At 34.7% G+C, this 27,510-nt stretch overlaps 1 protein-coding gene across 1 annotated transcript in view; it reads left to right on the forward strand.

Moving 5' to 3' along the window:
* The first annotated feature begins 343 nt into the window (after window positions 1–343).
* MALRD1 (MAM and LDL receptor class A domain containing 1) overlaps window positions 344–27,510 on the forward strand; it is a 258,192-nt gene continuing 231,025 nt past the window's right edge. Inside the window, exons 1-8 of the mRNA XM_038174819.2 lie at window positions 344–634; window positions 3,972–4,112; window positions 7,229–7,320; window positions 7,400–7,558; window positions 11,690–11,783; window positions 16,126–16,269; window positions 20,936–21,093; window positions 26,552–26,644. Coding sequence (XP_038030747.2) covers window positions 472–634; window positions 3,972–4,112; window positions 7,229–7,320; window positions 7,400–7,558; window positions 11,690–11,783; window positions 16,126–16,269; window positions 20,936–21,093; window positions 26,552–26,644 — 1,044 coding nt within the window. The 5' untranslated portion in view covers window positions 344–471. The remainder of the gene's footprint in view (window positions 635–3,971; window positions 4,113–7,228; window positions 7,321–7,399; window positions 7,559–11,689; window positions 11,784–16,125; window positions 16,270–20,935; window positions 21,094–26,551; window positions 26,645–27,510) is intronic.

Raw genomic sequence — 27,510 nt, forward strand, 5'->3', positions numbered from 1 at the left:
CTATGTTTCTACATTTGGTGCACAAGCTCTTCATAGGATTTGTAAGCATTTGCCAAATCCCTACGACAAAAGAGAATTCTTTATAAATATTGGTTAGTTAGAATTTCTACTGTGTTCTCTTGTTATTTTCTTATCTCACATGTTTGAAAACCATATGCAATAAATTCAGTCAGTAAGTTAATGATACACACTTGACTTGCATAGCATACATCAGAACTTTATAGTCATAAAAAAATGTTATGAAAACAATGTTATAATTCAGTTAAATATTATCCAAAGACACACCAGGTTGAAAGTCGCTGCTTCATGGAAGCCATGTTTCATTTAACTTTGGATTTGGAAAGTGACGTTCTGAAAAAGTCTTTCAGAGATGTGTGGAAACACTTGTTTTTCAAAGATACTTTATGACAAATAATAGACAGATAGCAGCAAATATTTTTCTGAGTGAAAGCTTGGATAGTAGCATAGCTCATGAACAAATTCATAATTTTTTGTGTGTTATACTGTGTTGCTCTGGCAGATATTCAGTCACCTGCAGGAAGTGAATGCCAATGTGGTGATGGCTCCTCTACTCCATCTGGGGAGTTGTGTGTTTTCACCAACTGCTGTGGAGGCAGCAGTGATGAGAGACAAGGTAAGTCTCAGTGAGCTTTAGTATAAGTGTCATACTGTTTGATAACTGAACATGGCAGCGGTAGGAACTGGGGGTGGGATTTTTCATGTTAAAAAAAGTATTTGGGAATTATGCTCCCTGTCTCTCCTTTTTCTTCTCATTTTCTAAGTCTCTGTTTCTTCTTCTTTCAATTTATTTCTTCCTGCTTCAATTTCAGCGTCTATACTGCACCTCTTTCATAAAGCTTTGTACTGATATTATGTGTCAAAGTGAGTGTCTCATCATCCATTTACAATTCAGAGGAAATTTAACAAGAATTACTGTTTTCTTAAATCATGATAAAATTGTTTGCTGAAATTCAGGTTTCATAAAATGTATCTGTATCAAGGCATAAGAAAATAAAACAGAATACTTGTAAATAGAGTAAATAATATAAAGATATAAAGAAAAATGATTTTTTTTTTCTTCCTAGAAGGAAGGGGAGAAATTTTCTCGAATTTATGAACTGATAGTCCTAGCTTAATCTTGTAACATTAAGAGGCTATGAATATGATTGCTGCTGTTTTCCTGAAGGGAATCTAAGCAATGAAAATGCATTTGAACTGATATTGTCTGGGTAAATTTGCATCAGAAATCTACTATTTCAGAACACTGACTGTAACACAAAATTGTTCTGCAAATAATTTCATATGATGCATTAGATAGTCCTGCTCTCTGAGGACTCTTGTTCTGGGGTTCAAAGATCTTGGATTTGTTGAGACTTCTAATTTTAATTAAAAGCGTATGTAAGTTCTCTCATTCACCATGTAACAAAGAAAGCTATTTTATTTGTTGGATTATGGGGGTTTAGCTTTAAATTTAAAGTAGATGATTTTTAGATGTATCCGTGTTTATCTGTGCACACATATTAATTAGAACATGTTAATAATTAGTGCATTCAGCCGATATCTGGAAGAACAGCAACTTAAATCCAGATTCTTCAAGTTATGATTGTGTACCCAGATACCTGGGATTTTTCTTTGACATGACTTTTATCCAAATATAATCCAGATATATGTTAGGAACAGGAGTCTAGAATCATCTCTAGGATACTTGGTTTTAGTTCCTTTGCAAATAAGACAATAGTTAACACCATTTTGTGTATTAATAAACTCCACAACTTTATTGTGCTGCACTGAAACACTTTAAATGTCACTTTAAATTATGCCTGTTTTGTGACTAACATATCTCAAGTTAGTATATCGATTCCACAAGAGATGGTTATGTTATATTTGCCCTACATAGCTTGAAGCCTTCCTTTTAGTCTTGGTTTCTCTTGGAAAAAGCATTTCCACTAGGCAACACTCAGTATTATGCTTGTAGAATATGTAGGAAGATATGTATTCTTTTATTACCTTCTATTGAAGCTTTTTACTCATTTTTTACCTGAATACTGCTACAGACAAATATTAAAATTATAGTAGAATAGATTGTTCCATAGTTCAGTTCACAAAAACAGTAGCTTATGGTCTGTGTGAAAGATCGAAATACCAAATAATGTTGTATTTAAATTAAGGATGAGGAAGAGGTGTGGAACTAGGCTCTGAGTGACTGGCTGTGGATTATGGGGCTGCTTGGATAATGGTCTGGATTGTTCCAGGACAGAAGTTAGCTGTCAAATGTGAAGAGAGAGATCAGGGTGTCAATTTGAACTCTCACCCTGCTGCTACACTCTCTTCTGATTTTGGATTTTTGCAAAGTTATTTTTCTACTTGAACTTCAGCTCTGCAATCTTATGTTCATGACAGGTCCCTGCTGTTTTCTTTGTGCTTTGCTCAGTTTTAAAGATGTTTCTGCACTGAAAATGGATCAAAGATGGAATTTCAGATGATGCATTTTTGTTGTCATTTTGGCTTTCGGATGTGGTTTATTTGTGCTTTGGCACGGCATTGGAAAAGGAGTGGAATAAGTCTTATGGTCTCATTTATTTATTTGTTTATTGAAAACTCAGCTACTATTGCAAAATATTCACTATAAATATTTGAGTATTTTATATATGTCTATTAGTATATATAAAAAACTTCTCTTAAAAATATTTTGCCTTCCCAAGTGACATTTTCTATACAGTTACAACTGAAATAGAACCTTAACCAACAGCTTGTTTCTGTGAGACTTTTTTTTTTTTCCTTAGAGATTATTTTTTACAATTGTTTTATTAACAGGGAATTCTGAAAAAAAAAATAGGTAAAACATCCCATGTGTTTCTTCCTTCTGGCCTCTTTCTTTCTAGGCAGTGACTTTATCTTTGTTAATTTATCTCCAAGCTAATTTACATTGTTTTGCTTTCAAGATAAATTTTCTGTAAAAGTGAATATTCTCTTGATATCTTGAAAATTAATCATGAATGATCAAGGAGTTTTTATTGAAAAAGATAGTGTTCTAACTATTTTGTACATCTTGATTTTTTTTTTAATGTTTTTATTTCAGTTATGAGAAAAATTGTAAGAGAATATTAAATATGACTTTGTGCATTTCTTGTAATGTGAAGCAGATATGCCTCAGCAGTGTGTGTGCTTTTGATGAACCACTAACATGCTTCAGCCACTTAAAGAGCTAAAGAATAAAAGCAGCAATAAAATGTTGGTTGATGAATCAGCCAGTCTGCACATTAACTTGACTCTGCAATGCTTATGTGAATTATATCTATTTTCCTCTCTCTCACCTTATAATTAACTGTTGCTGTAAGCTGATGTGAATATGAAAGCTATGAAATTGGACATCGTAGTGTGACTATAAATGCTGCAGTTGCAACTTTATTTAAATTGATTAGTGAAGTGTGTTAATATTACAGAATACACCAAAAGCATTTATAAGGGTCTGGAGTGAGCACTAATTTTTAAGGGAGCGTGAAGGCGCTGTAGCTCTTGTGTCTAACCAGAATCCTGCTTAGACAGCAGATCATTACCTTAGCTTTCTCTGTTGTGTTCAAGCAAAAGCAAATGAACTAAGTTTTTTGCCCTTTTGTTTAGGGCAAAAAAGCTTGCTCTTTAGAGATGCGTCTAATTAGACATTTTTTTATTTTTTATTTTTTATTTTTTATTTTTTATTTTTAAATCTTTCCACCATTACAAGAAGTGCTTCCAGGAACAGGGCAGGGCAGTCCAAGCAGTTGGGCACAGTGCAATTTTCCTTCATGTTCGATGCAATGGAAGAAAGACTATTTGAAATCAAAGGACAAACAAACCTGCCTTTCTCTCCTAGGAATAAATTATGTATTGAGTCTCATACCCACCTCAGAGAGTTGAGTATGAGTAGCAAGTGATGGTAAGAATGTATCTTTCTGTTTCTCATTTTGAGGTTTGAATTTGCTTGAGTTTAGGTTCCCCCAGTGAAAACTGTGATTTTGAAAATGATCTCTGCAAAGCTCTTCAAGAAGAGAATTTACAGCTTGGATGGATTAGAAGAAATGGTCAATCTAGTGTGGGACCACCATACTCTGACCACAGTGGGAATGACACCGGTAAGAACTCTCATGTTCTTTGAAGGAACCATGGGCTTTTACAAATTATTTACTGCTCTATATTATTTCTTTAAAATTACTACTTTCTTGATAGCTGAGTTGAGTTCTGACACATTTTTTCTGAGATAAGATAGAAAGTTCTTGCCCAAGTTTTTAGGTGTTTATAATCACAATAGCCTAGAATTCCAGGAAAAAGTATATCATAAGTAATCAGTCATCAAGAGTTTTACATTTATCTGCCTCAGTGACCTTTAGATGTTATGGAGATATCAGGTGGTAATGTAAATCTTGATAGCTGCAAACTTTAGAAACTAACTTTGGGTCCCCTACCTTGAGATGTATTTACATCCATTCTTGGATTTTATTTTTTATTTTTTATTTTTTTTTTGAATTCCCAGAGTTCATGTATGTATGCATCTGTGATCGGCATTATTTTTTCTAATATTTTGAGGGAAAGTGACTGACTGGTTCTGGGAATAGGAAAAAAAATCTATTAAACTTCTGCATATATCAAAAATAATTAACCAGGCAATAATATTGCCCTAGCTGAAGTTTCTTGGGTCTCTTCTTGCTTGGTAGTATATTGCACCAAGAGGTAGCAAAGACCTGGAAGATATTCTTGCCTATATCCAATAGAAGTTTAAACTTATCTTGTGAAGAATTGGTGGGGAGTGGGAAACTTAACTTATTCAGATACCCAAAGCCAGCAAAAGATTGAGAACCATCAGCTTCAAATCTCTGTAAAGAGGCCAGAACTGTGCAGTCATTTATATGTTGCCAGTTACCTTTTCAGGATGCTCAGTCACCATTGTAGCTGTCAGGTCTAAATTGGCCTGTAACCATATCTATCTCTTATTTTGATCAGATGACAGAAATCTTCAATACTTGGGCCTACTCAGCTTTATGAGAGGCTGTGCACACAGACCTGTAGACTGAATGACTCTGGAGAATGAAATGTATTAAGTTATTTCGGTTTTCTACAAGGTGAATGGCTAAACTATACTTTCATTTCCTGTGAGTGCTGATTCTAATCTCTTTATGACAACTATTCAAGTTTTCCCACTGCTGGAGACTTAACAGACTATGTAATCTTGCTGTGTGTTCTTGCTTAAAGACCAGAAAAGATACTGCATGGTGACAATTAAGCCCCATGACAGAGTATTAAAGGGAAGAGTTCCTGCCATCATGATGAGTAATTGCAAACTCATTAGCAGAAGAGCAAAGATCACTTGGTAGTTGTAATCCTTTGAAAGCTTATGTAATCATTTACTAGAACCCAGTTGGTTCTCTTTAGCTTTGTTTCTCCTTATGGTTCTTATTTGCACTGATAATGTAGTTGAACAGATTAGTGACAACAACTTTCAAAATCAAAAACAGCAAAAACACTAATTATTTTTTTTTTAATAATTGAAGCTTGTTATCTGTGCAGAGTTTTAATGTAAAATTACTGTTCAAAGAATTTCTTAAAGTTACTATTTCTAGCCCATCTGTGTAAGACTTAGACTTCCTGTGGTAGGTAAAATCTGATTTTGTTTAAGAGGTTTAAATGCATTTATCCTCAGGAACCAAAATAAAAAAATTCAAAATATCATGGAAGTGAAAAATTGATGAAAGAGATTGGTGTCAGGGAGAAGGTCCTAGTCCACCAATCCACCATCTATTGTGAGTAGGAAGAATATCCTTGTGGCTGGCAGGCTGGCAGGCTCCAAAAGTGTTGACTGAGTAGTCATGAAAGGTCTAAAATCTCGGGGAGTGCAGCCACTGCACTGTTAGCAAGTTGCAAGATGTTTCCTGGTGTGTGGGGTGAGAGTATGGGGGTTCAGCTGCCTCTAGTACTGAGGTGGTGTTATGGTCCTTTGTCAATGACTTTCTGCTTGCACTCAAGTATGAGAAGTCAAGGTGTGTGGTTTTATAACTGAATTACTTAAAAATTCCAGCATGGTCTCTTTGTTTCTGTAGATGTCTTTAGGACTTTTTTTTTTTTTTTTTTAATTTCAATCCCAGTTCTGTTTTTTTTTCTTCTCCTTTCTTCATGTTTTCTTTTCCTTTACATATTAATATTAAAAGGCAACAATTTACCTGATATTTGGGAGTTTGGGAAGGATGAGAGAAGGGAAAGGAGGGAAAAAAAAAAAGAAGTTAAGTGAGGTTAAGTGTTTTCTTTCCTCTCTTCCTTCTACTATAAAAGTTTTCTTTCCTCCCTTTCTTCAATTATAACATCCAACATCTCTGAAATCATCCAGTTAAGGAAGAGCAAAATTTTCACTAACAATATCTGGTATCCTAAAATGGGGAGTTCCCCTCCATCTGTTAGAAGATCTAAAACAATCATGCCAGAAACAGGTGTAGTGACAACCACATTTCACTTGATCTTGTTGACCATTAGTCATTCAATCAAAACAGATACTTTATTTGGACTTGCTTTGTAATGTAATGGTACTGTGGAGACTCTGAGAACAACCATTCCTTCATATAAGGGCCACGTATGGAGAAAGCACAACCACTGTGAGGAAATTTCCTGAGTGGCCAAAAAACATACCTATGTCCTCTGGAAAAGAGGAGTGCCATAGCTTCCTCTCTATCTTTCACCACCCCTTTAAAAGCATGAACTGCTGTAATAAATGTCTTTTGTAGGTCACAATGATTTGTTGTTTAAGTATGAAATAAGCAATCTGTTCAAAACTTTAAGCTCTTTGATCAGTTTACTGAATTAGTCTTAGGCTTGTCCTAAAATTTTGCACTTACTGAGAATTCAAGCTGGCAGCATATAAAATATTTTGGAAGCCTAACTGAAATTTCAGCCAGAAAATAGAGAAGTGTTATATCAAAATTTAATATGAACAAAAGCTTGGCACACAACAGCTACAAATGTGTTATGAATCTTTTCTGGGTAAAAAAATCTAGTTAGCTTTTTAGTTACAAACTCATACTGATTATGTCTTTTTCTTTTATATGGTGCCTTTTATATACAGTTTATACAACTATATATACATATATATACACACACATATATATACATACATATATATACATTACGTACATATATATACATTAAATATATATATGTAAATATTTTTCATGTACTTATAAGGTTTCCATTTTATTCTTTTTACCAGCTTATTTCCTTTCATTGTCCTCTGAAATGCGATCTTCTGCAGCTTTAAGGACCATTGTTTTCCTTCCAACTGACCAAGAACATGTTTGCCAGGTATTTTGATACATAGTCTTTGTATTTCATTGTTTGTCACAGTACTTCCCTGGAATAATCAGATTTTTTTTTGTCCTAGATTACATTTCATTATTGGATCAGTCAGGGTGGAACATTGATGGTGGGACTTCAAAAGCACTCTGAGGATGCAGTTAAAAACATCTGGAAAGATTCAGGAGAACTGCAAAATCAGTGGAAAGCAAATACCATCACAATCAATAACACTGAAAAGTTTGAGGTGGGTAACTTGAGTTGACTGTAAATTGAACCTGGTAAATGGTTTATAAGTGTGTTTTCTAATTAGATGAATCTAAATATTTTGTAAATGGGAAGCATAAGATAAAGCAGAGAGCACATTTGGAAGGTTAGAATTGGTACTACCAAATACCGCTTGTTCTGATGTCTTGGTGGTGTTAAAGCTAAATGCCAAACGCAATTTAAACAATGTCTCATTGTATTATAAATTTTGCCCATAGAAGCGATATACTTGGGATCTTAATTTTCAATACACTATGCACTTAGGCTCAGTCTAACTGTATTGTTATATATGAGATTTAGTTTATAAATGTGTTGTCTATGAAATACTATTCTATACTGGAAGATACTGCTTTATAGAGATACTTAACCATTCATTGTAGCTTTGGTCCTTTATGACAGAACACATATTTTGCTCAAAGCTGCTGAAAAAATAATCCAAGGCTCTTAGATTATTACAATGTTTTTACATGTACATTTACACAAAACATTAGAACAATAAATATAACAGGGCTATAATATGGACAATGTATGATCATTATGATGCAAAATACTGGAGGAAAAGTTGGGAGCAAACAAAAAAATCAGAGACATCTCCTTCTACAGTAGTTACTGTGAAGAGTTGTTTAGCATACAAACCCGAAGGCATGAAGGCAAAGCCTTATTTCAGTAAACCATAAGAATAACATAATTACTTGATGTGCAGAGGTAACATTATGTTAAAACATCACACAAGTCTGGCTTTTCAAAATATTACTTGCCTGCTCAGCCCTGACTAAGTTATGTATGCTACAAAATATGTGCAACCCACTTAAGTATCAGTATTGTTATCTGTTGATAACTTACCTTTATCTGATATAAGTGGATGTTTAGCAATGTGAGATTGTATTGGAAGGGTTTATTTCTATATTTACTTTTTCATTCTTCATACTGTTTAGAAAAATGACTGGGTCTGGGAAATGACTGGGACTGGGTCTGTCAATATAATATGCAGTCTTTCTGCCTCTAAACTGCTGGATCAAATCCTAATTAGATTATGGCTTGCCAACCTTATTATCATTTGGCCTCTGAAAAGTGAGTGGATGGGCACAGCCAGCTTTAAAGAGGCAGTTTTCAAACTTTCCACAGTAATCATTACGGTTGTCTGAAGAAATGTAGCTGGGCACCTCACCAAATACAAAGAACAAAGCTGAGCAAACTTCCTTCTTTCGTTGCAAGTTTTCCCTCCAATGACAGCTAGCAAGATGCTGGTCATGCAAGTGGATGCAATTTATTTGCATTTCTGAACTTGTTTTCTTTTTTTTTTTTTTTCTTTCATTTATGTATTTTTTTTCATCATAGCCTTACAGGGCTGTCTGTAGCATTTTTGAAGAAAAAGTTTCCAGTTATGCACAAATTAACTTGGAAAAAGCTCTTGTAATATAATTAATAATTGTGCAGGTTTATCACACCAGCATGGAAAATTCCCATTGCAGTGGAAATATTAGAAATATAATTTATTTTCTGTTCCAAACTAGCAAAATAATCAAAGTCTTTAACCTTGTCATGGCCTGACATTTAATCTTTCTCAGTAAATTGTCATGTTCATTGAATATTTTGATTATACTTTCAGATTTCTTACTTAGAAAATTTCTTAGTAATGATTACATTTTCTATGGAAAAAAAATGAATAGAAAACAAGCATCTTTCTGTGCAAAATATTTTTTGCAATACAGTGCTTTAATATTTTTCATCAATTTTGCAAGCACAATAGAGGTGAGATTTTAATTAAAACCAGCCTCAGCTTCTTATTTACTTTCTCAGCTTTTGATATGGACTGTTTAATACCTTTTGCCTCTTCCTCCTTCTCATCAAAACAAACAAACAGAAAAAATATTGACTGTCTTTACAGGGTAGTGTTTTGGTTTTTGGCTTTCAAATATATCTACTTATAGGGAATTCTGAAACATGAAGATTATCACTGCTTTAATGTTCCAGCACACCCCAATCTCGCTATATCTGTTTTGGCTGGTTTATGGAGAACTAAGTTCTGGTTTGCTCTCCTAAACTACTTTTACTCCCTTTTATTGAGAACAAACTTCTGCTTCACAGATTTGAACAACAGAAAAAGTTTTGGACTTGAGGGATTCTATTCTGTTTATGGTCATTTCCTGTCTTTAATCTTGGTATTTTCTGCTGCAATGGGAATGTTTTGGGAAGCCCTGCTTGTGTCAGACATTCACGCTGTATTTGCTGCTAATGGAGCTGCAGCACTAATTTGTTCTGACAGCCATAGAAATGGTGTATTTATGTAGCACTTGTTAATTACTGTTACAAGCAAATGCTGTCATTAGTAGATATTTTCATCACAGACTTCTGGACTGGAGAGCTCTAGAGTTTGTTTGAAAAGGAAAACTGAACAGTCTTGCTCAAGTGTGGGTAGGAAATGGTTTGGTTATTACTAGATTGTACCCCTGGTTATCTGCTGGTAAAGCCATGGTAATTTATTTTTTTTTTTTCTTTAGACGCAGGAAGAGATGGATGTGTCTAGCATTTCTGTCATTGAGGAAGTGGGGAAGTTAAGACATGATGAGGGAAGAAAGAAATGGCACTTCTCTAGTGAGATGGGATCAGAGTTGCAGTGCTGACTCTGTTCCCAATCCAGTCAATAGTTAGCCTTTCACAGACTTCAGGGCATCTGGCTCCACTCCTATGGTTAATTGCCTTTAATAGAAATAGATATTTTCTTTTATCCTTGGAGAAACTTCCCTGGGCATTCAGAGCATCAGGATGTGTATATCTCTGGTTGTACAATGCCAGGATAAATTGATTTTGCAGGCTGAAAAACCTTTGGCACAGGTCAAGTACACACTAAAACAACACACACACACAATTCCTTTGCTGAATTGTGTAATCTTGTAGAGTGAAATAGTGTACTGTTGATGATAAAACCTGCATTTTACCTATAAATTTTGGAACAATTCCTTACCCTCAAAGAATGCACAAAATTACCCCCGAAGTTTAATGTTTTAAAAGTTGTTATTTAGATAATTCTGTACATTCATTATTAAGAGCTAGATTGTGCCTCTAGGTAGATTGTGCCCCTAGGACTCAGGAAAAGCCTAGAGTGGTAATATCTAAAGAGTTGGCTAGGGAATAATTTAGAGAATGTTATTTGTATGTTTAATTTTTTGGGGTATGTGTGTTTTTGTATTTTACTTGCATCCCTAAACTAGAAAGCTAGGTTTCAGAGACTTCTTTTAGTTGTCAGTGGAAAAGAAGGTAATTCAGAGCATGAGACTAATTTATTGAATTATCCTGTAGCACAGCCTATCTTCATACATCTATGCTTGCCTCTAACATTAAGCACTATAAATCATTGCTTCTTCCAAGGACTGTGGTTGCTCAATCCTCTTCTAATTCACTACACAAAAACTGATGACTTGTGGTATAGTCACTACATTTACTAAAGTAGATAGAAATCTGTTCTCAAGACAGAAATGTTGACTATTTGTAGCTTCATCTCTATGGAAGGCTTTGTTAGGAAAAGTATTGCTGTTGTATTATTAGAGCAGAATAACTGTTGAGTTTTGCTTTTCAGAATACTCCTCAAGGTTTGTTTTGGCTAAAGCCTTGTTAATGAAAGGTTTCTGACTGAAATAATGTTTGATGCCCTGGCTTTAGTACAGGTCTCTGATAAATTTTGGAAATAACCAGAAAAGGTTCATGTTTCCAGTCTCAGGGGAAGAATGGTTTGATAAAACATAACACTCTTTCAATTTCCTAAATACTATGATCCCTGCTTAGGTTTTAATGTATTTTGTTGTGGTTTCTAGATACTTCATTTTAATTGCAACTTCATTCTTGATCTAGATGATATATCTGTGCTAACAAGCCACAGGTATGTGCAAAAGCCACTAAAGTAATTCTCCAAAATTAAGTCTATGACTAGAGTTCTTGTTTCTAATACAAACCATATAGACAAGACTGAAGTATCTTGGAAGGTGGCAGTTTTTTTTTTTTTTCCTGTTGTTGTTTCTTTGTTTGATTGGTTAGTTTTAGTTTTGATTTTGCCCCCTTCATCTATTGCACTGGTAAATACCATTTCTTGTTGATTTGTTGTTAAATTCGGTAGGTCGTCTTTTGGGCGATGGTGGAAACCCAGAGGCAAGATGCAACTGTTGCGATTGATGATATTTCTTTCAGTGAAGGATGTTCTTCAGCATTTGGTAAGCATACTTTTTTTTTTTGTCCTTTTTCTTTTTCCTTTTTTTCTTTTTCTTTTTCTTTTTTTTTCTTTCTTTTTTTTTTTTTTTTTTTTTTTTTTCCTGGAAACAGATAATTTTGCTTTGCCTTTCCCTTTGATTAGAATACAAACACAAAGAGAACCATATGCTACTCAAAAGCTTTCTTAACTCCACGTTATCACATGGCTTATTTTCATTCCCCCAAAACATTAGCTGTCATATTACATCTAAACAGAGTTACAAAGAATGAAAATAAACACCTTAAGACATCTGGTATGTTACACCATACATATAGACATACATATATACACTGGGAGCTCCCTGCAACAAGGAGCAAACCAAGGTCTCAGTGGGCAGAAAATATCTTTGGCCAGAAACAGGCCAAAGAACTAATGCTTTCAGACAGCTCAGGAAAAGCCTTGGAGCTGACTTTAGGGAGATTCCTAAGAAACTTGTGTGTGTTTTTAAATGTGTAAAAGGTCCTGCTCCTCAGTTGTAGTGGGGATATTTTGTTCTGCTCTGCTACATCCAAGAGCTGTAATGTCAGGCTGGTCAGCTCTGCAGCTGAATCATCTGTGCATGTCGGGATTCTTCAGCAAAATATTTCATATTTCTCTTTCTAACCCAACACACTTTCATGGGAGAAGAATGCAACTCATCCTAGTAAAAAAATAGATTACTTGTTGCCCTCTATTACACAAGAAGATTTTACTGTGGCACCCAGTCTGCAGCCTCAGGTGAGTACAGTCCTGATTCAAACTACTACCCACTTTGATTCCTGCCTCTGAGTCACAGCACAAGTGATGAGAATTTGGTCTTTAAATATAATATGAGAAGATGAGATATGGAATGCTATATTTAACACATACCCAGCTAGGACTCATAAAAGTGTTTTGTTTTGTTTTGTTTTGTTTTGTTTGTTTGTTTGTTTGTTTTACAGCATTCTAAATTAAAGCTCTCTGGAAGTCCCATTGGGGAAACAGATGCATGTGGTTATTAACATTTTAGAGTGCTGAGCAATCACAGGCAAAGTGCTGTTAAGAACAAGACACAAATATAGGTGTAATGATTCAAAGAGAGTCTGTATTGGAGAAGTGAAATTTAGGCTAACTAAGCTTGATTATCTGTCATGTTTCAACTTTCTTGAAATGGACAACTATATAGATGTTTTCATGCCAGGGCCCATTCTACTTTTCTGTTTTGTAAAAGTTTTCTAGCAGTAAATTACAACATAAATGAGCAAAGGTGGGGATTTTAAAACCTTGAGCGTACTTGCCTGTGAACTCAAGTAACATGTACAATGTACTTTAGTTGCAAAATTAATTTGAAACTGAATGAAAAGAGGACAGGTGTAGGATTCTCCACAACTTCACTCTGTTCCTTGGAGGATTTCTGCAGATAAAAGGTTCAAAATAGAAAAATAAAAAAATAAAAATGCATCTCCAAAATATAGTAACGTACGTGACTGTTTAAGCAGGTCTTGTGGGTAGATATAAATCTCTCTTAACAAATATATTGGCTTTTTTCCTAAACAGAGTGCTTCTAAACCAAACAAAAATGAAAAGAACATCAGCCACACAGATGAAATACTGTTGTAAAGAGAGGAAAAAGTTAAAAATAGAAACAAAAATAGGGTGAAATATAAAATAAAAATAAACAGAGCTTATAAATCTAAGTGCTAAAATTACCTTAGGTGATGGCTGTTGAAGTACACGTATATAGTGAGGCATACAGATTGAACTACAGAACTCAAGCATATTCTAATAAGAATTCATTCTTATTCTGTGCCTCCACATTAGGAGAAATGAACTTCATTAAGAGACACCTAAATTGTTCCCAACAACCAAAAACAGGGTCAAAGGATCTTAATTTTCTCCCTGAAAGAGGAGTTTTACTGTTGAACATTTTCCAATAATTAAAACAAAAGGTCAGATTAATAGTAGCTTGAATTTGAAATAATTTTTTCTGTAGTCCTTACAGAATCTCTGGATAAATTTTAAATGAAGACCACTTTAATTGCATAAAATCTGTAGTTAAAAATTACATTTCTAATGTACGCTAGCATATCTATGTGAAATGACCTTTTCATTTGTATTCATTCATATGATGTTGTTGCTGGAGTCATGAGTAAAGTAGCTTACGTATTTGTGCTTTCAGGAGTCTTCTGATCCAAACTCCGCTGGATAAATATAAATGTAATTTCATTACGTTTTTTTTCCCTACTCTTCCCCCCCCCAGAATGCACCATATCAGTTTCTTGTCCAGTTTTCCTAAACAGCAAACTTCATACATTTAAAAATAAAAAAATAAAAAAAAATACAGTCTTCTATCCTCAGTCTTCCCAACACCACCTGCAAAATTTATTCAGTTATCACTCAATTACTATTTCAGATGTCAATAGAAAATATTAACATTATGTTCTAGAACATATGTAACACAATATCCTATAATTATAGTTCTAGTATGCCTTCCATTCAAAGATTTTATATTCTTATCTGAGTATCTGTAATTGCCCTACAGAAGTCTCTCTTGAAAACTGGCAAATTGTATATACAAAGACTGTCTTTTATTAAGACTGTCATTCTGCGCTTGCCACAGGGATAAGAACAAAGAGCCCCAGGGCATTAAATTGGAATACTAAAAAGGAGAATGAGGTGTTTGTGTTGTCCTCCTGAAGCTGCTTGTAATGCAAAAGTAGTTTACCTTGTCTGCAAAACTAGTGTGACTTTTATTGCTATTTTGTTGTGTTGTTAAATCTCTCCTGGAAAACTGGAGTAATTGTTATATGTGCTACTTATAATATATACATTTTTACAAATTCCAGTATGAGTATTTCAACTGGCAACATCTCAGCTAAATTAAAATCCCTATTTAATTTTTGTAGCATGTCAGCCTACAAAGATGTAGATTTTAGTATGAAACATGCAGAACTAAGTGTGGGGTCATTCAGATGACTAGTTAAGACCAGGTTGGATGAGGCCCTGGGCAACCTAATCTAGTGGCATCCCTGCTCATGACAGGGGGATTGGAACTAATTTTTAAGGTCCCTTCCAACCCAAGCCACTCTGATTCTATGATTCTATTGCAGGGATGGGTGGCAGAAAACCCAAAATGTTAAACTAACTGTTATCAGTTGCTGTAGAATGAAAATCTAGAAAATGTATTGGTTTATTTCAAGAGACTGGGATTACTGTCAACAGAAAAAAAAAAAGTCTTATTTACAATGGAATAAAAAAAATGCAGAATGAATAAAAAAAATCCACTAATTTGTGTTTAATGATGAGCTTGGCTCTCCCTTTGAGTTTACTTGTAACTCTTTTTAAGTGTTGAAATTTGAAGAATAGACTTCTTTCATCCTTTTATAGACAATTTTAAAATTTTGCATTTTCTATTGGAAATAAGTTGCAAACAGGTTTTTCTCATAACCATGGTTGCATGGTTATACAACACCAAAATAAAGGAGGAAATGTGAGGTTTATAGGACCAGCAGGACAGGACATTTTATTGAGATGTCGGTATTGTGAATAAAACAGTAACTTTAAGATGTGGTGGACAGAAATGTGTATTTATACTGACATAAAGTTGACGTAAAGTTTATTCCTCAGTAAAGAATCTTCTTGTTCCCTCTGAGATATTCTGACTGTTATTTAAAAGTCCATCTTAACCAGAAGATTGTCTTTCCCCAGCAATAATATTAAAAAGTGGAACTTCTGTTACCATATTGTAATTCTGCTTAAAATCATGACTTTCTTCCTCTAGCCATGATTAATTACAGAAATTTTACAACTACAACCTAGCATCTCAAGCTTCAAGAATTTAAAAAGTTCTTGAAATGGTATAGTTGTGTTCCGAGATTTTTGGTTCTAAAATGAAATGTTCTGATGCAAATATTGTGGAGATACTACTGAGGTGAACCTCTCAGTTTGAAATGATTTTATGGTAGCATTATGTAGAAAAGTACATAGATATTTCTCTTCACAACAAGTAATTTTTGATATTTTCTGGCAACTCTCTCTGTGGAAGTGAATTCACCAAAGTTTCAATGATCAGATAAGGAAAATAGTAGTCTGTTTCTCTAAATAATAATAATAATAATAAAGCATTTGTCTTTAGTGTTTGTTTGTTTGTTTGTTTTTTAATGATATCATTCAGGGCTGCAGCCTGAAATATGAAATGACACTCGATGATAGACTGACCACTTTTTAATTAACCAGAGTCAGAAAGGCTGCCAAAAAGTTTAATAAGCATATATTTCTGATGGGAAATGGTATTCTAAATGATAACTTCTTAAGAAGCTGAATGACTGCTTTCCTTTATCTTTTAGCACTGCAGACTTCCAGCTTTGAGCTTGGTATGTGCGAGTGGAATTCGGATCAGCCAGCTGAGCTTGTTTCTTGGACACAACTAAAGACAGGGCACAGGGTTGCCTCTTGTTTTTCTCTGAAATCTTGCAGCAATAATACTGAAGGTGAGAAACTTAAGTTAATGCATAGTTGCTAGCTGTCATGAAGAACATAGAGCTTTTTGGAAAAAGGTGGTGACCCAGTATGGAAACAGATCAAAACCACAAAAAGTAATTGTATGAATTTGTACTTAAGTAAGCCTTTGCTGTTCTGTTTAGTAAGGGTGCTGTGAACACATGTACTGGCAAGATATGGAAGATTTTAACATAAGAATTCCAATATAAACTTATATTTGCTTTACTCTACAGTTAATTCTTTGTATTTCTTTTGGTGACATTAAATCCAACAAAGTCCTTGCATGTTTTTGTTTGTTTTGATGCTTGTCTGTTTTACCTGTGTAGTATTACTCTGAGCACATGATCAGGACATTCATTCTAAACATGTAATTAGGTGAGCTGTAGAGAAACACTTATTATACAAAGTAGTTTGTTACTCTTGAAGACAAAACAGAAATAACGTAGTTGCAATTTTCAGAAGTAATGAGCATCACCTGCTTTTGAAACCACTTTATAGTGCTTATCTACACATTTATGGGAAATATGGGAAATAAAAAGTCTCTATTGAGACTACCTTCAGAGGGATTAAGGGAAAATTACTAGTTTGTAATGGTGTGATTTGTGATGCAGCTTTGAGGAACTGATAGTGTGGAGATTACTGCTTGAACTCTGAGCCCATAGAAATGTGCTCAATCTCACTGATAGCAACAGAATGAGTGATTAAGTATTGTTTTAGTTTGAGAAATATTTCAGCAGTAATTGTTGGCATTTATTTCAATAGTCTCTAGGAACTGTAAGTCAAGTTACAATAAAACAGCAAGCAAAATGCATATAAGCACTATTTAAATGTTTGTTTTTTTTTTTTTTAATTTTTATTTATTTATTTTTTAAGATAGAATCTATGTACTGCAGAGTGTATGTAGTAAAAGAGATGATTTTATCTTAAAAATAAAAATCATGGCACCTTTGAATTTCCAAAGGGACATGTAACAAAAAAAAAAAAAAAAGAAAAAAAAAAAGAGAGAGAGACTTTATTTATAACACCTCCTTGAGAGATGTTGCATCAGTGCCATACCTTAATGTGATACCTCAAGGGATAGTAATTGATATGGGTTTCCCTTTTATGGCAATATTGAGCTAACAGAAATGATACTGAAATTCTATGAGTAGCTTTTACAGGACTGGTTTACAAGAAACCTCTACAGAAGCAGAATGCATATTGAAATGCCTATTGAATAAGGGGCTTAACGGGCTTCATTATTATATGAATATGAACAGGCAGTTGAGTAGGCTGAACACAAAGTTTGGGGATACTTTCTATTCTTCCATATCATAAAGAAAAATAGAAAACCTGAGAACAAAAAAGTATCAAAACAACACACGGCAGTTAAGTCTTTGTTAACATTGGAAGATATTGAGAAATTTGAAGTATAACAACAACTCATGTCACAATACATTCAACATTTCTATTCGTGCAGATTTCAAGGCATAAATTAAAAGGTTAGACATTAACTAAAATTCTAAAACGTAAAGAATTGGTATGCAAACTGAAAAAATGTCATGCTTGAGGGCTTAGAATTGCAGTGCAAATAGAGCTTGACTAAGATCTGGCTTCTGATTTTGATCAAAGCTTTCACTGTTATAAATAGAAGAGGGGTAAGGAACTAAATTATGAAGCAGAGGTCTAGACAATTATATTTATAAAGAAAGGATTGCTTATAGGCTTTGCATAATCCTTCTTTCTTGGTATTTTTAAATTTAATAAAATACTTTGTCCTTGGCTGACTTTTTTTCTTTGTTCTTTTATTGCTTCTTCTCTCCAGTGTTGTATTGTGCGCACTTTCACCATAACTTTTTCTCTTAATTTCTCTAGTGTCAAAAGTTCTTACAGAGGTTTTATATTCCCATTTAATGTTGTTCTGAAAGGACATTTTTGCTCTGTTTTTCTTCTTTGTGTTCCCTGCATGCTATACAGTTTCCCTAGTTCATTTTTCTTATATTGGATTCATTTATTTTCCTACATCTGGGGTAATATTTATTTAATAAGATACCGTTGAAACTGATTCTCTGCATAATAAAAACAATGTTTATGAGATGAAGAAAAAGAAAAAAATATCTCCATGTCTTTTAAACTCAATATTTCATGAGTAACTGTAACAAAGATAATTCCTCAAGTTTAACATGAAAATAGTCTAATTTTTAGATTATATTTATCCTATTGTGCTACTTTTTAATTTTTATTTTTTATCCTTGATTTCTGAGTTCATGAAAATTTATCTCCAAAGAGTGGAAACAAGGTCAATTCAGATTTAAACTTTTCTTTCACCAAAATGGTTGAGTGGGAAAGTTAAAAAGGGCTAGCTCAGATACATTTGTCCTGCTAGAGAAGAGAGCTTGGTAGAAAAGAAAAGCTGGCATTCTTTGGCTTAATTTCGATTGAAGGCTCAGTATTTAGTCTAGAAGCTTGTAACCTAGATTAAAAGTTGTGAAATGGAAAAATGGAGACAAGCAGATAAATATATATAGGTTTTGAGCTTTCAGCGTAGCAGGATGTAAGCAGAATGTTCAATCCCAGCTCTAAGATGACTTTGAACCACCTCAGCAACAAATTGTAAGGTCTGTTTCTACTTGTGTTCCACTGCAGTTGGAATTTTCCAGAAAGATCAGCCACTAAGACTTTGTTTATTAATTTTTTCTTCGAAACTGAAAGAAAAAAAAATAATCTATATAAAACCTGATTAAGCAGCCACAAGGGAAAAAAAAAAAAAGGTTTTATGGAAAGACATTAGCCTATGAACTTTCTCCTGGCAGTGATCCCAGAGTTTCTTGCCAGAAATGCACACATCTCTGCAACTTGATAGCCCCATTATCAAGCTGGCAGGAATGAAATGACTTTTCTGGGACTTCTGTTTCTACAAGCTTGGGGAAGCTTGGCACTACAGAAAAATAAATTCTTGAAAATTTGAGAGAGCAATACACAAAGAAATTCAGAGCATAAACACTAAAATACTAAGCAGTCTATTGAAATGAGGGAAATCCGGACCTTAGAAAAGAGCTGAAAAATTTGTAAATAATGAAAGAACAATATTCCTAATACCACTAATCTTTAGACAGCTAATCAATAGATGCTGGCTAAAGGTAATATAGTTAAAATTTCACTGGAAGAGGGAAACAAAGGTATAGCACAGTATTTTGCCTGTCCAGTTAAACTGACATGGCTCTACCTACACAGGCTATAGAGAGGGGAGAAAGAAGTCAGTATTTGCTGGATGAAAGTTTCTGGAGTCTTCATTTCTGAAGATAGCCTCAATTTATCTTAGAAGCATTCACTTTAACTCCACTTTGTCTTGTTTTTAAAAGATTCTGAAATTTTAAATGAAAGAAGAAAAAAATACTCATTATCATTGAGATCAGTAAACAAGATTAGTTTGGTTTTATAAAAGCATCAGAGAATTCTGAATTCAGGCATAGATCTAACATTAATGTATATTTCTCTTCTGCAGAAGTCAATAGCTATATAAATATAGATGCTGTGTTGATCTCTTTCAGATAGAATCCTGGGTTACATCTGTAATATTCCATTTCTATCAAGTGTAACTGCTGTGTCAGTAAATTACAAACCTAATTCCAATGAAATTGCAAGCATGTATTTCAATGTAAAAAGTTGTATAGCACAGAGTAAACTGCCAAACTGCCAACAAAAGGAAAAGAATGGAAAAACAAACGAACAAACTAACTAACTAACTAACAAAAAACTTGTGAAATGATGGTTTCTCCCTTCAGCTTGAAATAACCTATGTAGCATCTGCATTTGAGATAACTTGCATTTAGACATGAACACAGAAACTTCAAACTGAAGACCTTTGATCAGTCCTTGTTTATTATTTTAATAGATACTTCTGAAGGCAGTAAAACATTCAGTGACTCATTGCAGAGGGAGAGGGGAACCTGCTATATTTGATTAAAAAAGTATTTAGCCTTTTTACTTCTGAAAGATAAAAGACACTGTTAAAGGGATGGAGTACTATTTTAGATCTCTGTAGGAATGCCTTTATAAGGAGCAGTAGGTCAAGAAGAGCACAAATTGCTTTCCTGCCTGCTTCAGATGGAAAGACAATGCACTCCCAACATTTTGTTGCAGAAATTCTGGATGAGAAATAAAAACCTTAATTAAGCATGGTGGAGATGCAACTGCCTCCTGTATCTGTAAGAAAGAAGAACAAATTTCCCCTTATTTTGAAAAGCCCAAAGAAATATTACTGGGAAAAAAAAAAAAAAAAAAAAAAAAAAATCCTGGAAAACATAATAGGAAGAGAGAAAAAGCAGTTTCCAAATAAATTTGAGATAGGGATTGAATGGTTGTGAATTTAAGGAGGCTGAGCTGAATATGGGCCTGCTCACAGCTTTTAACACACAAAGAACTTCAAGATACTGTCAACTGATGTCATTCTTGGTTGCTGGGACTACTCTGTGAGTCAAATGCAGATAGATATCTATCTTTTTAATAGGAAATGCTTAGGTGACATCCAAGTCACATAATCAGCATGACAATCAGATTGCAGTGTGGGGGAGAAGGGGACCATGGTTTAATTGCAGCAAAGCAGTCTTTATTTTTGCAGACTGAGATACAAAAGATACATTTTGTGAAAAAGTGCACTTTTTTTTTCATTTTCAGGCTGTGTGGTGTGGTTAGAAGCTAATGACAATGCATTATACGAAAGTGCTTATCTTAACAGCTCCATGTGTCATTGCTCCAGCAAGAATTGCCATTTTCAATTTCATTACTCCATGGCAGATAGCAGCGTTCTCAAGGCACTACTGTATACTAATCAGGTAAGAAGAAGCATGCATTCATTTTCAAATGATCAAGATGAGGCAGCTGAGCTTTTACCAGCAAAAATGTAAGGATATATGCCTGCTAGTACATGCAGGCCCCCTAAGTTAGTCTGTGCAAGCAGTAACTTTGTATCATTCTACTGATGAATGCAGTTGTAAAACCTGGGTATTTGCCTGTCAGCTATAAATTAATTTGATGGTTGAATGTTCTGCAATAAGACTTCAAGGAGAAGCTCCAGCTACTATAGAATTAAATGATTTGGAGATTTCAAGGGAAGAATCTGCAGCAGTTTTTCTAGCCTCCCTTCTTCACTGGAAATGGGAAAATCAGTAACAGGAAAGCTTGAACTATGCTTGTTCTCTATGGAAACACAGAATAAAGGAAAGTTGCTGGCTCAGTATGTCTGGAAAGCACTTACTTAGCCACTTGATTAAATTTGTCCACTGTTCCAGAGCAGTAATTTTCTTTTTCTTTTACCTATTAATAGATAGAACAGCCATGTCAAACTGAAACACAAATGCCAATTGAACAGTGAAAACCATTTCCTTCTTTCTTACTTAACTGTTGTGGAGACTTTCTATGCATAGAATGTCCCCTTTTGAAAGCCTTGTTTAATAACTTAGTATTGATGCTGTAGTACTTTTACTTAATAAAAGCAAGGATAGGGCAGCTGGTCTTGCTGAGTTAATGTCTCATATCTTGATGTTGGAGCTAAATTATTTTCACCCATCGACACAGGTATTTAAAAAGGCTGATCCACCTCACACTTTTTACAAAGGTAAGATGCAAAAAAAAAAAAACAAACACTGAATTATAACACTATTGAGGGGTCTAAATATAGGAACAAGTAATAAACATCTTACTCTCTCCCCCTGCATCTTCAAGTATTCATGAAAAAGACTTCAAGCTCTTGCTCATTTTTTGTCCATAAAGAGGGAATAATTATGTTTTTCAGTGACCCATTACTGTGTCAGGGAACTGTAACATAATCAGTGTTCAGGTCAGAATAAATGGAGATTTGGGCTATAATGCTTGCCAATAAATTCCCAGGTATGATGTTTATAGTAACCTTGAGACAGATTAGCAACATTGATTTTTATGGTTTGTCTAAGTAGCATCAATGGATCCTATTTAAGAGTCTTCTTTCCCTTAAAATGCAGCAAAACATATAAGCCAAAAAAAAAAAAAAAAAAAGTATTTGAGTTCCCATAGTGTTGGGAGCCTACATTCAATTAACTGATAAATAATTCCTCACATATGTATCGGATGTACATTTTTGGCAGCTTTTAAATCAGTTCAGTCTACTCTGTTTCCATGAATTCTTATATCATTTTGATGCTTTACTTGAATTTCTCCTTCAGTCAGAAGTGTATTTTGTGAATGTAGACTTATTTAGAGACGATGTAAGTTACTCATATTGCAGAATTTGGCAGAAAAATCTTCAAAAATATGTTTTTTCAGTAGCTTTAAAAATGAAAGCCAGCAGACTCTCTGTAAAACTTCTTACATGAATGGGGAAGTAGTTTTTACACATTTTGCTATTGAATTGTTAAACTCATTATGAAAACCAAATGAATTTTCAAAAGAAGCCAAATACTGAGAAATGGAAACGTGATCCTGATTCTGATCCCAGAAGACAACAGAGTGCCTGTCCTGGGGGCCATCAGTCAAAATAAACTCTCAATTGCATGGTCCAGTACTGTGCAGGTTCCCTACTGTCATTTTGCAGTTTTTAATGGTTATAACCTATCTCAGAATAATTCTTACTATGTTCCAGTACTGATAAAACTGACACAGAGACTGGACATTTAATGCAGTTCTTGGTATGGTTCTCAGAGCACAAAGCACTGCAGATGTTACTGATGTATCCCTAACCTTCCTCACCTTTTTAACAGATAATCCACAGATCATAGAATCGTAAAATCATGGAATCATTTAAGTTGGAAAAGACCTATAAGACCATCTATTCCAGCTTCAAATAAGTGAATTTGTTTTCTAATATTGATACTATGACATTGGATGATATGGAATTTAAATTGCTCTTAGATATGGAGAAGAATAGTGAACATAGACTTTTTTTGTGTGTCTATATATGCACCAAATCTCTATTTGCTCAAAGAATGTCGTACGAGATTGTTATAAGTTTCAACAAAGTCACTTCTGTTTTTTCAAGGTTGTCTATTATGTCAGAAAGTAGCAGATTACACTGGCTGAATGTGAGTTGCTTCTCAACAGAAGCAGCTAATGGACACTTCTCATTTCCTAATTCTCTACCTGCTTACAAGATTATTGTTACCAATTTGTTCCAGTGTCTTATGTGTTGTCACCTTTCAGCCAATTGGGCTGTAATTGCATAGTCTATACTTTTACCTTACCTTGCCTTACCTTACCTTACCTTACAAGAGAACAAGGAGCACAAATCTGTAGTTTCCTACATATTCTCAAAGTTAATTTCTGATAGTAAGATACTCCCTTCATTCTTTATATTTCCTGGTCCCCTTCCAATTTTAGTGCTTCTAGCTTACTTATCTTTAATATTCTTCTATTTCAGCCCGTGATTGCATTCACATTTGGCAATATTGTCTTCAGCATTTGATAAATTTTAAACTTTTATTTGAAAACTTAAACCAAAGAAAATATTGTTGAGTGCAGTATATCACATGCCCTCTATTACTAGTTCATTCCTCCCATTTAGATGAACATAAAACGATAAAAGATTATTTTGACCTATGCTTGTATGTGCAAGCATGTTTTTACCCTAATATGCTAAAATTTCTGCAAGTGTTCAGCAATGCTTGCAAAGTCCATGCAAGTACACTCTTTGGTAGAAGCAAAAGGTAGTCATTAATCATTTTGAGGCAACAAATAAGCATTTGTTCCAAATTACTCTGAAATGAAAAAAAGGGGGGGGGGGGGGGGAGAGACAAAATGATGAGTGCAGTTGCACAGCAGTATGTGAATGTACCTGTAGAGAAATGTCAAAAATAAAAAATGTGGTTTAGAAATGGACTTGATAAGAAAAAATCATGATCGTCTCTTCCATTCTTCAAAACTGAGTAGCATTATCTTAAAAAAAAAAAAAAAGAGAGAGAGAGAGAAAAAAAAAATAGTAAGAAGGAACACATCCCACAAGTCTTGCTCATCTTAGCCTTACAAAAAAATGGTTTTAGATAGCATTATATCTCAGTGAAGGAAATAGAGAGAAGGTATTTTGAGCAACTGCTCTCCTGCATCACCAAAACAAATCTCAGGGGAAAGTACTGTAAAATCAATACATTGAACCTCCTAAAAGATAGCTAGAGAAGAAAGGAATGTGCTAGAGGGGCTAACCCATTTATACTAAAATGATGGAAGAATTCCACAGGCAAGACAGATATGACAGAGAAAACATTGTGGGGAAGGGAAATAGTATTATTGGCTTATCATAGTTGTAAAAAATCAGAGGGTAATATCTCTTGCATATTACAATAGCTAATTTTAAAAGTTGTTGCACCTGAAATGATTTACTGCCTTCAGTGTAAAAACAGGCTAAGAAGCCTGGCACACTGAAAAATCAAGAGTTTGCTGACATGAGCTATTTTCATTCAAATAAATTGGAAAGAAAGATGGCCATGGGGATGGGTACCTAAACTGTTAATCTCATGTAAACAAAATTATAGTATTCAGATGTATCCAAATAAATAAATAGTAAGTATTTATTCCTACAAGACATACTAGTGTGCTTGAAACATGCCTGTATGGATGGATGGAGGAATGTGTACATGTTCAGATACATTAACATACATATTCCTAAAAGCAGACACCTAAGCCACAGGCTTTTAACCATTTTAACCTGCTATGCAGTATGCTTCCTAGTACATCATCCTTGCCTGTGTCTTATATCTGGCTATTGTATTAGCCTACTAACATTAACAAATTTTCTTCAGAAGTTGAAATATTTAGCAAAATCAAGCATGTTTTAAGCACATTGAAATTTCCTTGAAATTGAAAGACTTTTGATGAATAATGTGAACAAGTTGACAAATACCTACATCTTACAGTATTGTGAAAACTCACAGCTGACTTATTTCTGAAATCAGTATGGCATGTGGTTTGTCCAAATTTGCTTTCTATGGCATTAGGGTCAGCCTTATCTTGCAGTTTTCCAAAATTGATCTTGAAGACATATTCAACAGAGTTTTTCAACTTTGTTAATATGTCACAACAGTTGAAGCCTTTATAGGACAATGGGGGTAAGTAATTTGCTACAAGTCACAAATCATACTAGTGTTGTTCTACTGGCTCAGACCTCTCAGTATGTCTAGCAGCACACAGTGTCTTCCTTGTCTTTTTTTATATATTGCAAGGCAGGAAAAAGATAACTGGCCTTGTCTATAATGTTGGTAGGATTCATATACCTATCATATCCCCTCTTATTCCTCTCATATAAGGTTAAGGTTTTTACCCTTTCAGCTTCTCTCTGTATGGGAGACTTCCATTTCTCTTACCCGGCTTCACATCGTTTTCTGAACTGCCTCTAATTCTGTAATACACTTTGTGGAAAATATATGACCAGAACTTTGCATAGTATCATAAAAGGCAGTGCAGTGTTGATTCTTGTAATGGTACATCTGTTTGTACATTTATCCTATAGTAAATTTTCTTGCCTTCCACTCCTTTCCTCTCACCTCCCATTGCCTTCCCTTTTGCGTGACTTTCTTGATTTGCTCTATACTGGAGCTGATTCTTGGACACATGTTATCTAAGTTCACATTGCCATAATTCTTTATATGAGCCTCAATATTGACAAAAACAGAATGAGCATGAGTTGGTTTTGTCAGATTTTTTTCATTAAAAGGATTTTGAGTGCATTCATAAAGGGTCCTTTAGCATATTTAACTCTCTTGCTATACTACTCCTCAGTAGGTATAGCAAATATGGGGATTGAGGTAACTCAAAACATGATTAGGACTTACTTGGTAGTACTCTGCTTGTTTTACTGATTGAAAACAAATGACATGTTTTTAGCACAGTTTAAAGGGTAATTTTGACAGACCCCAAAATTTTGTTCTAAGTAAAAATAACGAATTCTAATATTAACACAACTTGGCATAAGCAGTTACTTCTAAAAGAGAAAATCGTGCTGAGAATGCCATGGAAATACATTGTTAAATACAGTCCTAGTATGGTTTAATTTCCATACTAATTTGCTTTAATTTATTACCAAGCTGGCTTCTGATGATTATAGATATATATAAGTATATATATAATTAACCCATTTAATCACCATAAGTATGTCTTGCTTGTCCTCTTTGACAAAGACTTTGATGCAAAGATTGCAAAAAAATATGTGAAATTGTATTTCCTGATATACATAGTGTTGGTCTGGCTATGATATGAAAAGATCAGTGACATTAAGTGGCATAACTAAGGGTCTAAAAAGAACTTCTTAACATCGTATTCTGTGTTCCACAGGAGGAACATGTCTTGTGGGAAAACAGCATGACAACTAACAAGGAATGGGCCAAAGTGGATATACAGATACCAACAGGGCTAGAAAAATTAAAGGTATGAATGTAAAAGACAAGTGTTTGATTTTTGAAAATGTTTTACTTTGATGTTTATAAGTCTTCTAGGAAGTGTAGGAATTTAAGAAATGTATGTATATTGTGAAGGGCTTGAGGGCTTGCTGTTCTTCGTTGCATCACTTGAGTAAAGCTCTGGCCACAGATTAATAAAAGCAGGCTACCTGTTTGTAGCCTAAAGCTCCTGGTCTCAATAATCACAGAATCACAGAATTGTCTAGGTTGGAAGAGACCTCTAGATCATCGAGTCCAACCTCTGACCTAACACTAACCAGTCCTCCACTAAACCATATCGCTAAGTTCAACATCTATACGTCTTTTAAAGACCTCCAGGGATGGTGACTCAACCACTTCCCTGGGCAGCCCATTCCAATGCCTAACAACCCTCTCAGTAAAGAAGTTCTTCCTAATATCCAACCTAAAACTCCCCTGGTGCAGCTTTAGCATGTTGCCCCTCATCCTGTCACCAGGCATGTAGCAGAATAGACCAACCCCCACCTGTCTACAGCCTCCTTTAATGTACATATAAAGAGCAATAAGGTGGCCCCTGAGCTTCCTTGTCTCCAGGCTGAAAAAAACCAGCTCCCTCAGACGCTCCTCATAGGACTTGTTCTCCAGACCCCTCACCAGCTTCATCGCCCTTCTCTGGACTCTTTTGAGCACCTCCATGTCCTTCTTGTAGTGAGGGGCCCAAAACTGAACACAGTGCTTGATGTGCGGCCTCACCAGAGCTGAGTACAGGGGGACAATCACTTCCCTAGACCTGCTGGCCACAGTTTCTTATACAAGCCAGGATGCTGTTGGCCTTCTTGGCCACCTGAGCACAGTGCTGGCTCATATTCAGCCGAC

Source organism: Anas platyrhynchos, chromosome 2 (assembly GCF_047663525.1).
Source record: "Anas platyrhynchos isolate ZD024472 breed Pekin duck chromosome 2, IASCAAS_PekinDuck_T2T, whole genome shotgun sequence".
NCBI lineage: Eukaryota > Metazoa > Chordata > Aves > Anseriformes > Anatidae > Anas > Anas platyrhynchos.